The sequence below is a fragment of the Somniosus microcephalus genome, chromosome 1 (genome assembly GCF_052327205.1).
Source record: "Somniosus microcephalus isolate GS21.2 chromosome 1, FLI_Smic_1.0, whole genome shotgun sequence".
NCBI classification, from domain to species: domain Eukaryota; kingdom Metazoa; phylum Chordata; class Chondrichthyes; order Squaliformes; family Somniosidae; genus Somniosus; species Somniosus microcephalus.
In genome coordinates, this window is record NC_140987.1 from 151366175 (window position 1) to 151383057 (window position 16883).

At 45.0% G+C, this 16883-nt stretch overlaps 1 protein-coding gene across 1 annotated transcript in view; it reads right to left on the reverse strand.

The window, feature by feature from the left end:
• Positions 1-362: 362 nt before the first annotated feature.
• The window catches only part of LOC147124414 (uncharacterized), a 347949-nt gene continuing 331428 nt past the window's right edge, over positions 363-16883 (reverse strand). The window contains exons 14-16 of the mRNA XM_085969950.1: positions 11913-12085; positions 9920-9973; positions 363-533 (exon numbers count right to left, since the gene is read on the reverse strand). Coding sequence (XP_085826076.1) covers positions 363-533; positions 9920-9973; positions 11913-12085 — 398 coding nt within the window. The remainder of the gene's footprint in view (positions 534-9919; positions 9974-11912; positions 12086-16883) is intronic.

Genomic DNA, 16883 nt, shown 5'->3' on the forward strand with positions numbered 1-16883 from the left:
AATTGTGGCATGCCCAATTTTCCAGTCATTAAATAAATCACTAGAAAATCAGGAATGCTGTGACTTTGGTGCGCTGACTTGCATGCCGCACGCCTGATTGTCCGAGCCATGCTGGATTCAAGCAAGGCTCCATGCTGGGAGCAGAGTCCAACAACATTCACACTCAATAATGAATACCTGGCATTCTACAGAATATAAATTGGATTTAGATTGGACAGGGAGTTTTGATAAAATGACATTTTTGGTGAAGGATTCCCTTTGAAATGTTAGCTAAAACTAACAGTTTAAATGTACTTCTCTTTTAATTTGAAACTTAAGATATTTTATGGCTGTAAAGTAGCTTTTTAACATTAGAAAATTCATCATAAATTATCTAAACATGGTTTTGCTTTAGAGTGAAGAGAAAATGTACACACCAATTCCCAATCTGACATCTTTTTATTTAACTGATCCTGAAGAAATCTGAATTTTTGATTGTAATTTTCTCTCATGGTTGTAATTTCATTATGCAGTGCATCTATCTTGGCAGCAGCCTGCAACAGAGAATGTTATCTTAATTAAATCACCATCACAAACAGTTGTATGAAATCAAAATTCAAATGCACCTTGCAACAGTCAACAAAACATTCAATGCAATACTATTCTATTTCGCTAAAAAAAAAATTGAATGCAATACTGAATGAGAAACAAAATAATACATATAGACTACAAAATATATGTTCCCTACAGATATGCATCTTAGACAACTTCAATTGTTTTTATGCTGAATGCTGCTATCCAGGAACTTTTCATAATAATTTGGGGAGTTTTGATTTCGAGTGTCAGCTGTGGATCAATGGGTCGCACTCTCATCTCTGAGTCAGAAGGCCGTGGGTTCAAGTCCCACTCCAGAGACTTGAGCACATAACTAGGCTGACACTTTAGTGCAGTACTGAGCGAGTGCTCCACTGTTGGAGGTGCCGTCTTTTGGGTAGGACATTAAACCGAGGCCCAGACTTCCCTCTGAGGTGGGTGCAAAAGATCCCATGCTACTTTTTGAAGAAGAGCAGGGGAGTTCACCCTGGTGTCCTGGTCAATATTTATCCCTCAACCTAACATCACTAAAATAGATTATCTGGTCATTCTCTCATTGCTGTTTGTGGGGCCTTGCTGTACGTAAATTGGCTGCCAGATTTCCTACATTATAACAGAAACTTCATTTCAAAAATAGCTCATTCGCGGTAAATTGCTTTGGGATGTCCTGAGGTTGTGAAAGGTGCTATATAAATGCAAGTTATTTCTTTCTTTAATTAAAAGGAAACATCAGGCACAAAAATAAACTGCGTCAATCTTGGCATAATACATGGAATCATCCTCACATTACAGATAAAACCCTTCTGTCATGTAACTTGAATTAGGAAAATATGTTTTAGTTGCACTTTTCAATTATACATCAGGTGAGAGTTTCTACAGTGAGCACAATCAGGAAAATGTGCCCAAAATGCACTTGAAATTGCGCTGGTTAGGGTACAGTTCAAATTTCTGATTAAAATCATTTGCATAATCACAAACATAAAGGCCTAGAAATTAGGTTTGCCTCTGCCAGGGCTTTTGCGCCCGAAATTTTGCGCCCGCGATAATTGCCGCTGCGCCCGCCAAAAATTCAGCTGCCCCGCGCCCAGACGGCTGCGGGCGCTAATGGAGGGTTTCAGCGCCTCGCTATGGGCGCTGAATGCAGGTTTGCGGCACTAATCCCCCGCTGCGGCACCCGATGCGGTGCGGCAGGCTGGGGTACTGCAGGCCTCCTCCTTCTGTTAAGGAGGAGCTGCCTGCAGCCGACCGCTGACCGGTCGATTCACCCAACAAATGAGCCCGGCACCTCGGAGAAGTGCCGGGCTCGCGGGCCACACACATCAGTGCCGCGGGGGGGTGGTGGAGGAGTCCGGGGAGGGAGGTGCGGGCAGGCGGCCGCCGGGAAAGCGGCCGGCCGCCGCTCCACCTTAATGCGCCAGCGCTACGTGCTGCAACATCCCGTTGAACAATCGTTGGTTGCGGCTGCCACGGGCGAGGCGGCCGCAACTGAATTTGGGCGTCCGGCTGCGTTACCACGGCAACCGGGACGCTGCGCACACCGATGACGTCATCGGTGCCGGCGCAGCGCTACCGGCTAACGCCGATGGTAGGGCCCAACGCAATTTCGATCGCGGCTATAATTCCAGCGCAAGGCCCTCTAACGCCTCTAATTGGGCGCTAACCCCACCGAATTTCTAGGCCAAAATCTTCCATTTAGCAGCGCAATCGGGCAGTGTAATAGAACGTAATTATTTCTTTTTTTCTATTAAGAAGTATTCCTTGATGTATTTAAGAGTGGTAACCTGATGCAGTTTTATTAATTCAGCTGAAAATGGGTTGATCAGCAAAAATAAACATTTCTAATAAGGGTGTCCAGTCTGTGAGTAATCTGATTTAAAATCACTGAAAATGGTTTAAAATGTTATTGCAGAACCATTTAATAGTTTTATTGTTGTATGTTAGTCAGTTATTAGTAAATTAAATATTTTTTGATACGAAAAAACTTTTAAAACATGCCTACTAGTGCCTGTGCACCTAAGAAAATGAGCGCCATTTGAAGAGCCTTCCGGAACCAGCACAATCGGTGGAATCTCACAATTCGACCTGGGGACGGGGCCAGTTTTGTAGGTGGGGCATGATCCGGGCGCATTGAATGTTGAACCAGTGCTAAAGATTGCAGGAAACACAAACACAAGTGGTTTTGGGCATAACTCACTTACATTTAAAATTCCTGATCTTATACGCTGGCTCGGCCGATTGCGCTGGAATCTGGGCGCAAAATTAGTGAAAACAAACGGAAACTCTACTCTATCATTTCCATGTACTCCAGATGGCAAAAGTAAGTAATCACAGCTGTTAAACTGTTATGGAGCATGAGACCTTATCTGTGCCTTTCTGAAAAGCACCACTTAAAAAGAGGGCAGCAGTCGCCAGTAATTACATACGATTCCATTTGTATAAATCAAACAAAGAGTACTTTTTGATAACACTGCTATACTATGGCCACATATTCATACACATCTGAAGAAAAACACATGCCATCTTGTGCCTATGAATTGGCTGATACTGGCTTTTTGGCTGGGATTTTTTGTAGGTTACGTAAATGCCATACAGTTTGCAATGGTTGATTTGATATCCATCTTTGTGGGATAGGTCCATGGTATTATGGTCCTATGCTTAATTTTAGAGGGTTTTTATGAATTATAATGATGAGAGTGTAACAGAGGTGGCTATTATCTCTGAATTTTTTTTTGGTTTTAAAGATTAATCATCTCACAGACTGGCGTTGTACCCTTAGAGTAGGAGAAGAATCCAGCTATGTGCTTACACAACATTTGTGGGGGTGGAGGGGATAATTTTTAAAAATTGGCTTCAGTGATTGCTCAGTAAGTTTATTCAGCAAGTAATTGGGCCATACAGAACAAAGAAGTCCAAGGTCTGAATCCCTGCATGTGGAAAGTTAGCTGATCTCAACTGGAGCAGAGGTAGGTGTGCCACATCTGGCCTTAGGTTAGGAGAACCTGATTGCTATCTAGCACGCATTGCTGGAAATGTATGTATGTGAACATTGGGTGAAGACAAGATTAGACTTGGTCATAATTCTGATTATATTTTTGCCACATTTATTATTTTCTTCTCTCTTCCATTTGTTGGTGTTCTCACACCTTTCATTATGCCTAGTAAGGAATTTGGACAGATGGCTTGCTGCTAAGTCTCTGCCACTACCACTCTATAACTTGTTACACAAGAGATGCTCTTTGATTTTCTCTCTTTCTTTCCCTGTGAAGAAGAGGCTACTCTCCATTTAACTCCTCGTTATGATGATGCACTGAGATGAGAAGAATCATATGAACATTTTTTGTCCTATTTGTAGTGTATGTACCCGTCTACCTTTAAGGAAACTATTGTATGTAACCGTTCACCTTTAAGAGAACTACTTTAGGGGTGGCACTACTTGTTGGCTTCTGTATACTGTAATACCGATAGTGACCACACCAGTATATAAGTGTTGTGGCAGGATTGCTGGGGCAGATTCGCCCTGACCTTCGAATAGTAAAGACCTGTTTGTTTGTTACTCCTGAAGTCTGTGTCGTTATTAACCGTACAACCCACAGACTTTACAGTGGCGACGAGTCCGATCGTACCCTGCGGCAAGACTACCAAAGCAACGAAGAGCGTCGAAGAGAGGCAACCGCCCTCGTCGTGCTGCTGAAAGAAAACACGAGGCTGCAGCAGGAGGAAGGAGGAAGACTTTAGCAACAAAAGCTTCCATCAGCAACAGGCACTGACTACCCTTCTACCACGGTGCGGAGTGAGCCGATCAGCAGGAAACAAGGCGGCCGCGGAGACTGTGAGTAGGGGAAGGTGTAGAGAATATCCGGAGGATAAGGGCTGTGCACTCGACCACGGTCGAGGGGGAACGGAGCCGGTCAGAAAGTCGGGTCCAACGGCGTCGTGAGACAGTCGGACCTCGATCGGCGGGAAAAGCCGGGCAGCGACCGCAGCCACGAAGCGCTGAGACTGGGAGTAGGCGCGGGAAGAGAAACCCAGCCGCAGCCGGGGAGGGAAATACCGGTCTGCGAGAGGGCTGGGAGGCGAACAGGAACCGTGCGGGTGGGGGAGAGAGACAGAGCCGAGCAAGGAGAGAGAGACTGCGCGAGAGCCAGTCCAGCGGCTGAGCTGTTCTCCACCAACGGGGCACCCAGAGCTGGTGGAACCGAACGTGCGGGAGAGAGTGCGACAGAGCCGGGGACGGAGAGAGAGACTGCGCGAGAGCCAGTCCAGCGGCTGAACTGTCCTCCGTTAACGGGGTGTACCCAGCGCCGGTAGAGCCGTGCGGGCGGGAGGAAAAGACAGAGCCGAGTAAGGGGAGCTGTGCGGAAGCCAGCCCAGCGGCTGAACCTGTCCGCTGTGGGGAAAGCGTACCCCTCCCACCAGGGAAGAAACGCGGGAAGCCGCCATTAGGCGGAGAAGACGACAGAAGCGGGAAACCGCCAGTGAAGTGGGCGGGGCGAGAAGGAAAGAGCGGGAAACCGCCATTTTCGCGGGAAAACCGCCATCTTAGAAATAAACAAATAAATAAGAATACTTAAAGAAATACTTGTGTTGTACCCAAGGAAAGGAAGATGCCTAAGCGGGTGGACATCAACGAGTTCAATTCGGAGATAGAAGACTGGGCCACGTACGTAGAACGTATTGAGATACATTGTAAGGCTAACAAAATAGCTAAGGATGAAAAAGCTTTAACCTTACTTAACATGATGGGTGCGAAAACATTCGGGTTGTTGAAGCATCTTCTCTCACCAGCTAAACCGGCAGATCAGACTTTCGATGATATGGTAGCAGTGCTGAAGGATCACTTGAACCCCACACCGTTGATGCTGGCTGAACGATCCAAATTCTACGCAAGAACGCAGAGGAAAGACGAAAGCAATGTGGAATACTTGGTCGAACTGCGTAGGCTAGCGAAATACTGCCAGTTCGGAGGGAATCTGACAGAGGCACTGCGTGACAAGTTCGTATGCGGATTGTCCAAAGAAGGAACGCAGAAGCGACTACTGGAAGAAAATGACCTCACACTGGACAGGGCTGTCCTCATAGCTGCATCGCACGAAGCCGCAGCGAAAGGAACGGCGGAAATGCAGCTAAAGGCGGCGGCACTAGGGGTGGACCAAATTACTTCGAGCACAATAAAATGCTACCGTTGTGGGAAGACAACACACGACCAGAATCAATGCTGGTTTAAAAACCAAGAATGCAGGAAATGTGGCAAGATCGGGCACATAGCTAAGGTATGCCGGTCAGGAGCAACGCACAACAATAAGGAGTCACCACAAAAATGGTACGGGAAGGTGCAAGAGGGGACTAAGAAGAGTCTGAGGGAACAGAAGTCGGTCTCACACTCCAAATGCAAAGGACTGGACAGTCTGAGAATTCACAACGTGAGCAATGAAGCTGACCGACAAACTATCTGGATAACGCTACAGATTGCAAAGGCCCAAGTAAAAATGGAAGTGGACACCGGATCGGCGTTGACGGTCATGAATAAGCATGACTATAAAAAAAATTTCGAGCATATTCCACTACGGGATACGGAACTAGTACTACAGACATACACGGGGCACAAAGTATTCCCCATCGGAAAGATAGAAGTCAAGGTGAGATACAAGGATAAAGATCATCACCGGTTGGACCTGTATGTATTGCCTGAGGGAGGACCACCACTTCTGGGACGGGAGTGGATCCGAAAAATAAAGTTGGACTGGCAGTCACTAAACACCATGACGGTGGATTCCGAAAAAGAGGATGTCAAACCTGAACGGTTGTCCAGAATATTGGACGAAGCTAAGGAGGTATTCCAGCAAGGACTGGGAACACTGCGAGGAATTAAAGCAAAGGTTAAGATTGCAGAAAATGCAAGCCCAAAGTTTTTTAAGGCCAGATCGGTACCTTACGCAATACGACCAGCTGTGGAGGCAGAACTGGAAGAACTTGAACGATCAGGGGTTCTGTCAAAAGTGGACTGGAGTGAGTGGGCCACGCCCATTGTTCCCGTCATGAAGTCCTCACCAAGTAATAAGCCAGGGGGACCGGGGAAGGTCCGTATCTGCGGAGATTTCAAGATCACTGTGAGTCCGGTGCTTCACACGGTACAATACCCGCTTCCGCGGATTGAAGATATCTTTGCTTCGTTGGCTGGAGGGAAGCATTTCACGAAAATAGATCTGGCTCAAGCATATCTACAGATGGAGGTCGAGGAAGAGTCACGCCAGTACCTCACCATCAACACTCACAGAGGCTTGTATCGCTACAATAGACTGGTCTTTGGGGTAGCTTCGGCGCCAGCAATTTGGCAGAGGGCCATGGAACAGGTGTTACAAGGAATTCCAAGCACGCAGTGCTACTTAGATGACATTTTAATCACGGGAAAAGATGAGGAAGAACACCTCACGAATTTGAAACTGGTACTCACCAGGTTGAAGGAGTATGGCCTTCGGGTTAATCGCAAGAAGTGTGAGTTCTTCCAAAAATGGATCTCATACTGCGGTCATGTCATTGACCGAGAGGGACTGCATAAGTCACCTGAAAAGATAGAAGCGGTCGTGAAGGCCCCCGCTCCAGGAAACGTATCACAGTTAAGATCATTCTTGGGGTTGATTAATTACTATCACAAGTTTCTGCCAAATTTATCCACGGTGCTGCATCCGCTGAATGACCTGTTGCGGAAAGAAACACCATGGAAGTGGAGTGAAGAATGCAAAAAGGCTTTTCGCAGAAGCAAGGAGTTGATTACCTCTGAAGAAGTGTTGGCTCATTTCAACCCAGCATTACCCCTTCGTCTAGCTTGCGATGCTTCCCCGTACGGAATTGGGGCAGTACTCTCGCACAGGCTACCAAATGGCTCGGAAAGGCCAGTGGCTTTCGCGTCCCGATCATTGACACCCGCGGAGCGAAATTACGCCCAAATAGATAGGGAGGCCCTCAGTCTTGTGTGGGGCGTGAAGAAACTCAACCATTACCTACAATGTAAAAAGTTCACATTGCTGACAGACCACCAGCCGTTGGTGTCCATATTCAACCCAAATAAGGCCGTTTCCACCATGACAGCACAAAGGTTACAAAGGTGGTCCGTGTTACTTGGGGCACACCAATACGAAATTGAGTACAAAAGGTCTAAACAGCATGGAAATGCTGATGGGTTGTCCCGCTTGCCATTGCCGATGGTAGAAGAAGCGAGTATAGTGGACCCAGTAGAGTTGTTCCACTCATCCATAGTGGAGTGTCTACCGATAACAAACTCAATGATTGAGAATGAGACAAGGAATGACCCGACTCTTTCACGAGTCTATGATGTAACGATGGAGGGGTGGCCAGCACAGAGCGAACCAACACTGCAAGCATTTGCACAGAGGAAAGAACAACTGTCAGTGTGTCGAGGAACCCTGATGTGTGGATCTAGAGTGGTGATTCCACCCAAACTCCAAAAGAAAGTGCTAAAGGAGCTGCACGAAGGACATCTGGGTGGAGTAAAGATGAAGAATCTAGCAAGAGCGTTTTGTGGTGGCCAGGCATTGATGGAGACATAGAGGAGATCACGAAGAACTGCCTAGGATGTCAGAGGGTTCAGAACGCGCCACCCCAGGCTCCTCTGCATCCATGGGAGTGGCCCTCATCGCCTTGGCAAAGAGTACACATCGACTTTGCTGGTCCATTTATGGACTCGATGTTTCTAATAGCGGTGGATGCCCACTCCAAGTGGCCGGAAGTAATTAAGATGACCACCACCACGACGGAAAAAACCATCACAGTGTCAAGGACTATGTTTGCTCAGAATGGCCTGCCGGAACAGATCTGTTCTGATAATGGACCACAATTTGTGTCCGAAGAATTCAAGAAGTTCTTAAAGAGCAATGGGGTTAAACATTACACGTCAGCCCCATACCATCCCGCCTCCAATGGATTGGCTGAAAGGTTTGTCCAGACCTTCAAGAAGGCCGTAAAGGCCATGAGTAATGAAAACATAAGTCTACAACATAAGGTGGATAGCTTTTTGTTGGCATACCGAAATGCAACACATGCGGTCACAAATCAAACTCCCGCAATGATGTTTTGTAATAGACGCCTAAGATGCCGGCTGGATTTACTAAAACCAAACATCAGAAGAGACGTAGAGAACCGGCAATTCCAGGGCATGAACGACAGGGTCACTAGATCTTTCCAGATCGGTCAACGAGTTTTGGCCCGGGACTACCGTACTGAGAAATGGCAGCCTGGAACTATTGGGAAAAGGCTGGGGCCGTTGATGTACACCGTGGACATTGGAGACAATATAATAAGGCGTCATGTTGACCAAATCATAGGGTCCGCCACAAATGGGCAACCGACTTCACCACTTTCTCCGGGTAAGGTTGAGACTGAGATACCCAGAACACCTACTTCCGATCTAGTGATACTGGAGTCAGCTGAACCTGACACGGCTTTTCAAGCCGAACCGAACTTGCCAGAAGCACCTCCTAGCCCGCCTGAAATGATGACACCACTGCGGCGTTATCCGGACAGAATCTGGAAACCCCCAGAAAGACTGAATCTATGAATTGTCTTACATAAACCTGTATATATGTTAGAATGTATGTTCACTATGGACTTAGTATGTTGAAAGCTAAAAAGGGAGGATTGTAGTGTATGTACCCGTCTATCTTTAAGGAAACTATTGTATGTAACCGTTCACCTTTAAGAGAACTACTTTAGGGGTGGCACTACTTGTTGGCTTCTGTATACTGTAATACCGATAGTGACCACACCAGTATATAAGTGTTGTGGCAGGATTGCTGGGGCAGATTCGCCCTGACCTTCGAATAGTAAAGACCTGTTTGTTTGTTACTCCTGAAGTCTGTGTCGTTATTAACCGTACAACCCACAGACTTTACACTATTATTGCATGGTGCAGTACAAATAAACTCACTGTAGCACATTATCATGTCTCACCCTATATTTGGATATAATTAGTGAGAGCTTTGTGCTGTCAGTAAGTGTAGCCTCTGCAGTAAAAATAACTATTTCTAGTACTACCAATCCACTCTTTTAACAACTGTTGTTCTAAAATGTTCAACATGTAAACAGAATTGTTTAGATGTAAAATTGTGTTGTGATGATAAATTAGTTATATATAATTTAGCATACAATTATATGTATAGTAAATAAAGAAAAATAGCTGAAATGTTTGTGTAAATATTCCACAATATATACTCAGCTATGCTAATAGAAAATATTCTGTTGTAAGTTTTCAAAAGCTGGTCAATTTGATAATTATTACAAATAGCAAAGACATGTCTTTATTCAATTGTAAAAGAATGCAATTAAATTCTACCTCTTTTCTGTAAACTGCAAACTGTGCTGCTATTGCTTCAGAATGACTGCTGCTCTGAAAATCAGAAAAGTGTTTATTGTACAGCATCAGGGCTTACGGATACAGAAAGAGCTAAATCTAAAAAAATGCAAATGTGGTTACTGCAAAGAAAAATGTTCCTTTCTGCTCATTCTCAGCTATAAATCCAAATTAAGAAAAGTACATTGAGCCAACAGGATTGTAGACAATGAAGCCCAACACATTTCTTCTTCACTTAACCCATTCCAGCAAAGGGCTTTTCCAATAACAAGGTTCCATCAATCCAAACTGGCAGCTATTTTTCAATGTCTACCAGTCTGTATAACTAATTGTTTCACTAATGAAATAATCCACCAACCATTTAACTAGTCATATAGTATTTAATTACTACCAAAAGCAATCTTTTGGCATTTAAATTACTTGTAACCCCTCAGTCAGTTTGTGTGCCGGGCAATATTAAATTACCAAGACAAGCTTGTAATGTACTTCAACTGATCACAAAATAAATGGCAGCAGATTCCAATTAGTGAGGTATTTACACCAGCGTGTTGTAAAGCTCATGGTTTGAAATTTAGTTCAGTCCTGTTTCCTACAGCAAGGAGTTTTACTCGGAACAACAATGTAAATAACTCTATACCATTCAAACTGGGTTATTAAGTATGAATTCTGAGATATGATATCAAATTATGTGGCCTGACACTATTAAATTAATAATTTCACTTGTAAGTCTTACTTTCAAAAACTTGTTTGGTTTTCTGAAAGTTTAAATAAAATGCAAAATAAGATAAAATTACTGAACATTCACCAACAATTTGTATCATATACCAATTATTGATGTAAATGAAAGGTGCATCTACTAGACTGCATTTGTAATGTAATATATCCAAGTTTGCTGATGATACAAAGCTGGGTGGGAATGTAAATTGTGAGAAGGATGCAAAGAGGCTTCAAGGGGATATCGACAAGCTAAAGTGAGTGGGCAAGATCATAGCAAATGGAATATAATGTGGAGAAATGTGAAGTTATCCATTTTGGTAGGAAAATAGAAAAGCAGAGTATTTTTTAAATATTGAGAGATTGGGAAATGTTGGTGTTCAGAGGGATCTGGGTTTCTTTGCACACGAATCACTTAAAGTTAACATGCAGGTATAGCAAGCAATTAGGAAAGCAAATGGTATGTTTATTACAAGAGGATTTGAGTACAAGAGTAAAGATGTCTTACTGCAATTATATAGGACCCTGGTGAAACCACACCTGGACTATTGTGTACAGTTTTGGGCTCCATATCTAAGGAATTGCCATAGAGGGAGTGCAATGAAGGTTCATCAGACTGATTCCTGAGATGGGGGGATAGTCCTATGAGATTGAGTAGACTAGGCCTATATTCTCTAGAGCTTAGAAGAATGAGAGGTGATCTCATTGAAACATACAAAATTCTTACAGGGCTTTACAGGGTAAATGCAGGGAGGATGTTTCCCCTGGCTGGGGAGTCTAGAACCAGGGGTCACAATCTCAGAATAAGGGGTTGGCCATTTAGGACTGAGATGAGGAGAAATTTCTTCACACAGAGGATGGTGAATCTTTGGAATTCTCTACCCCAGAGGGCTGTGGAGGCTCAGTCATTGAGTATATTCAGGACAGAGATCGATAGATTTTTGGATATTAAGGGAATCAAGGGAGATGGGGATAATGCAGGAAAGTGGAGTTGAGGTAGAAGATCAGCCATGATTTTGTTGAATGGCAGAGCAGGCTCGAGGGGCCAAATGGCCTACTCCTGCTCCTATTTCTTATGTTCTAATGTTCTTATTTACCAATACTTGTACGTGTACCATTTAGGTTATGGATAATCGAGCTGGCTTTAAGCATGAGTCAGTAAAAGTACTGCCACCCTGTCTGTTGTCATTTAGTGTCTTAAACACTTGATTAAAGTGATTTTTAAGAGTTGATTATTACAAAATTGGTAGCTTGCTGATACCAGTGTCTGTTCATCCATTAGATCAATACTGTGCTCCAAAGAGGCCTCTTGGACAGTCTCAAGGGTATTAGCTCTTCTGCAGTGAAATCTTCCAGTGCTTGCTGCTGTAGGCAGTTCAGATCGCTCTCTGTTCTCAGCATTAGTGTGTAAAAATGGAATGGAATTTCTTGTATCTTCAAAACAAAAAAAGATGTACATTCATATGAAATTGAACATTTCAGACAAGAATTAATTTCAAGAAATAACAACAGAAAATGCTGGAAAAACTCAGCAGGCCAGGTAACATCCGTGGAGAGAAATTAGAGTCAACGCTTCGGGTCAAAACCCTTTATCAAGACTAAAGAGGCACAGGGAATGAAATAGATTAAGAGGCCGGGCTGGGAGAGAACAAAAGAGAAGAGACATTAAGAGGTATTCAAAACCAGACGAGATGGTGATAGGACTAGTGGAGACAAAAGACAGCTCTAGGTTAGGTGTGAAATGCGCTGGCAGAATGGGAGACAGCTGCCATGTGGGAGAGAGAAAAAAAAGGAAAGGGTGGGGGGAAAACCAAAACAAAGGTGTGGATAAAAAATATAAGTGAAAATGTAATAGGGGCCGAGGTTATGATCTGAAATTGTTGAACTCGATATTGAGTCCGGAAGGCTGTAAAGTGCCTAATCGGAAGATGAGGTGCTGTTCCTCAAGTTTACGTTGACCACACCTCTTCTAGGAATGCCCTTAACGTAAAGGAGGCTTCCTGATTCTGTCTGGATAACGCCTCTTTGGGGTATCAGGTTCTTCTGGCAAAGTTGATTCGGGATCAACGTCGTTGTTTGGTTCGTCTGCTTCCAATATCACCGATTCTGAGGTAGATGCAATTGGTACTTTGGTTTCATCACCAGGTGTATCGGATCGTGGTGTGGATTTGACGTTTTCCAGTGACTCTAGAATCTGGTCAGCATGGCGTCTTACAATGCTCTCTCCAACATCCACGGTATACATTAGAGGTCCTTGCCGTGTGCAGATCGTTCCTGGCTGCCATTTCTCTGTGCGGTAGTCCCGGGCCAAAACTGGTTGACCTATCTTAAAACTCCTGGTCGGCCTTTCATTCATATTCTGAAACTGCCTGTCCTCCACATCTCTTCTGATGTTTGCCTTAATCAAATCCAAGCGGCATCGTAGTCTTCAATTGAAGAACATCATGGCTGGAGTTTGGTTGGTAACCGCATGTGTCGCATTCCGGTAGGCAAACAAGAAGTTATCCACCTTGTGTTGTAGGGGTATGTCTTCATTACACATTGCCTTGATAGCCTTCTTGAATGTTTGAACGAACCTCTCAGCCAATCCATTGGTGGCTGGATGATATGGGGCGGATGTGTAATGCTTAACACCATTGTTCTTTAAGAACCTCCGGAACTCTTCAGACACAAACTGTGGTCCATTGTCGGAGCAAATCTGTTCAGGCAGCCCATTTCTGGCGAATATGGTTCGTAAGACTGTGATAGTTTTTTCTGTGGTGGTTGAGGACATTTTTATTACCTCTGGCCACTTTGAATGTGCATCCACCGCAATTAAAAACATCGAGTCCATAAAGGGACCAGCAAAATCAATGTGTACCCTTTGCCATGGAGATGAGGGCCACTCCCATGGATGTAGAGGGGCTTGTGGTGGGGCGTTTTGGACCTTCTGGCATCCTGTACAGCTCTTGGTCATCTCTTTGATTTCTCTATCGATTCCCGGCGACCACACAAACGCTCTGGCTAAGTTCTTCATTTTTACCCCTCCCAGATGACACTCATGAAGCTCATTGAGCACTCTATCCTTCAATTTGGGTGGAATTACTACTCTGGATCCACACATCAAGGTTCCTCTGCACACTGACAGCTGTTCTCTTCTCGGCGAGAATGCTGGCAACAGTGGTTTGCCATGTGCTGGCCATCCCTTCACCGTTAAATCATAGACCCTGGAGAGTGTCGGGTCATTTCGTGTTTCCTTTTCTATGTTTGCATTCGTCACAGGTAGACATTCGACTATGGTCGAGTAGAATATCTCCACAGGATCCACTGCAGGTGCTTCTTCCACCATCGGCAACGGTAAGCGCGACAATCCATCAGCATTCCCATGCTGTTTAGTTCCTTTGTACTCGATGTCATATTGGTGTGCCCCTAGGAAAAGGGGCCGCCTCTGTAGCCGTTGTGCTGTCATTATCGGGATGCCCTTCTGAGGGTTGAAAATGGAGACAAGAGGTTGATGATCAGTTAGTAGAGTAAATTTCTGACTGTGCAGGTAGTGATTGAACTTCTTCACCCCCCACACCAGGCTGAGGGCCTCTCTGTCAATCTGGGCGTAGTTACGCTCGGCTGAAGTTAACGAGCGTGACGCAAAAGCTATCGGCCTCTCTGAACCATCAAGGAATTTATGTGACAGTACCGCTCCAATGCCGTAGGGAGACGCATCACACGCCAGTCTTATCGGTAGTGATGGGTTGTAGTGAGCCAATACGTCTCTTGAAGTGATTAGGTCTTTACTCTTCTGAAAGGCCCGCTTACAGTCATCGCTCCATTTCCATGCTACTCCAGTTTGTAGTAGGGTGTTCAGTGGGTGCAGAATTGTGGACAAATTCGGCAAAAACTTATGGTAGTAATTCACCAATCCGAGGAATGACCTCAGTTGCGACACATTTTCAGGCACTGGAGCCTTAACTACCGCTTCAATTTTGTCAGGGGACTTATGTAACCCCTCTTCATCAATCACGTGGCCACAATATGATATCTGTTTCTTAAAAAACTCGCACTTGGGGCGATTGGCCCGTAGCCCATGTTCACGTAGTCTAGTGAGCACCTGCTCTAGGTTGGCAAGGTGTTCACTGTCATCTTCACCTGTCAGTAGGATGTCGTCCAAGTAACACTGAGTCCCCGGAATCCCTTGCAGGACTTGTTCCATTGCTCTTTGCCATATCGCCGGAGCTGATGCTACTCCGAATACCAGTCGATTATACTGGTAAAGAACTTTGTGAGTGTTTATCGTGAGATACTTCCTAGAGGATTCTTCAACCTCCATCTGCAAATATGCTTGTGCTAGGTCAATTTTTGTAAAACGCTTCCCTCCAGATAGTGAGGCGAAGATATCTTCTATCCTTGGAAGAGGATATTGTACTGTGTGAAGGACTGGGTTCACCGTCACCTTGAAGTCCCCACAGATGCGAACCTTCCTTGGCTCCTCAGACTTATTGTTTAACGTTTTCTTCATGACAGGAACGATGGGTGTTGCCCACTCGCTCCAGTCTACCTTAGGTAACATGCCTGCATTCTCCAGATTCTCCAGCTCTGCCTCGACGGCTGGGCGAATTGCATATGGTACCGGTCTTGCTTTGAAAAACTTGGGAATTGCATTCTCTTCTATTTTTATCGAGGCAGTTATGCCTTTAAGCGTTCCCAGTTCTTGTTGAAATACCTCTTTGGCGTTAGCTAAGATTGTTGACAATCGTCCAGGCGCGACGTCATCATCCTTTTTACCAGCCATAGTCAATGCCTGAATGGAGTGCCAGTCTAAACTTATCTTTCTGATCCATTCACATCCCAATAACGGTGGTCCACCATCTTGCAGTATGTACAGATACAATTTCCGTATTTCCTTGCCGTTGTATTCGACAGGCACCCTTATTTTTCCTCTGTGGTATACTTTTTGCCCCATATACGTCTTCAAGACAATGGATGTCTCCTTCAAGGGTATGTGTGAGAATAGACGCTCGTCTCGTCGATTCATGACGGTTAGCGCTGATCCTGTATCCAATTCCATTTTGACTTGGGACCCTGCTATCGTGAGGGTGACCCAAATGGTTCGGTGATCCTCTTTTGCGATTACGTTGTGAAGTTTGAGACAGCTTAGTCTCTTGTTCCCGGATTCACTATCGCTCATCTGGTCTTCGGAACTACTGTCCGTCATCTTTTGTACTTTCCTGTACGGTTCCTTAGTAGCCTTTTTGTTGTCATTGGTCTTCTTCCCAGACCTGCAAACTCGTGCAATGTGTCCCATCTTTCCGCATTGCCTGCATATTTTGTCCTTGGACCAGCAGTCCTTCTGGTCATGGGTTGTTCTGCCGCAGCAATAACATTTTGCAAATTCCCCGTGTCATTTCGTGGGTGCCGTATCCCTGTGGCTTTTGCTGTATTTCCGCAGCTCCCCTTGCTGCTGCTTCGTACGATACTGCCACGCTGAAAGCCTTATCTAGCGTCAGCTCTTTCTCTGAGAGTAACCTCTTCTGGGTTCCTTCACTCAGGAGTCCACAGACAAATTTGTCCCATAAGGTATCTGCCAGTCCTGCTCCGAACTGGCAGTGCTTTGATAGCTTGCGTAGTTCCGTAAGGTAATCAGCATTGCTCTCATTTTTTGCTCATTTCTCCTGTGGAATTTAAATCTTTCTGCTATCAGCAGCGGTGTAGGATTTAGGTGTTCCTGTAGGATAGCAACAATTTCGTTAAAACTCTTCGCCTTCGGTATGGCTGGAGTAATCAGGTCCCGCAATAGGCCGTACGTTCTTGCGCCCATTAAGTTTAGCAGTACCGTTGCCTTTTTCTCATTGGCTACTTCGTTTGCCTCGCAATAATATTAATAAATTTAATTAATTACATAGAATGGGAGATCAGGTTATGTGTTGCTGCTGCAATATGTGGGAGCTGGTGGACACCATTGATGCTCACGGTGATCACATTTGCAGTAAGTGTTGGCTGCTCGAGGAATTCCGGCTCCGTGTTGAAGAGCTGGAGTCCGAGCTTCAAACACTGAGACACATCAGGGAGTGGGAGAGTTACCTGGACTCTGTGTATCATGAGGTATTCACACCAATTAGATTAATTAATTCAGATGTATTCCATGGCCAGGGTCAGGATGGTGTGGCTAGAAGTGAGGCAGGTACGGGGATCCAGGAGGTAGTGTTGGAGGAGCCGCAGGCCTTGCACTTGTCCAACAGGTTCGAGGCTCTTACTCCCC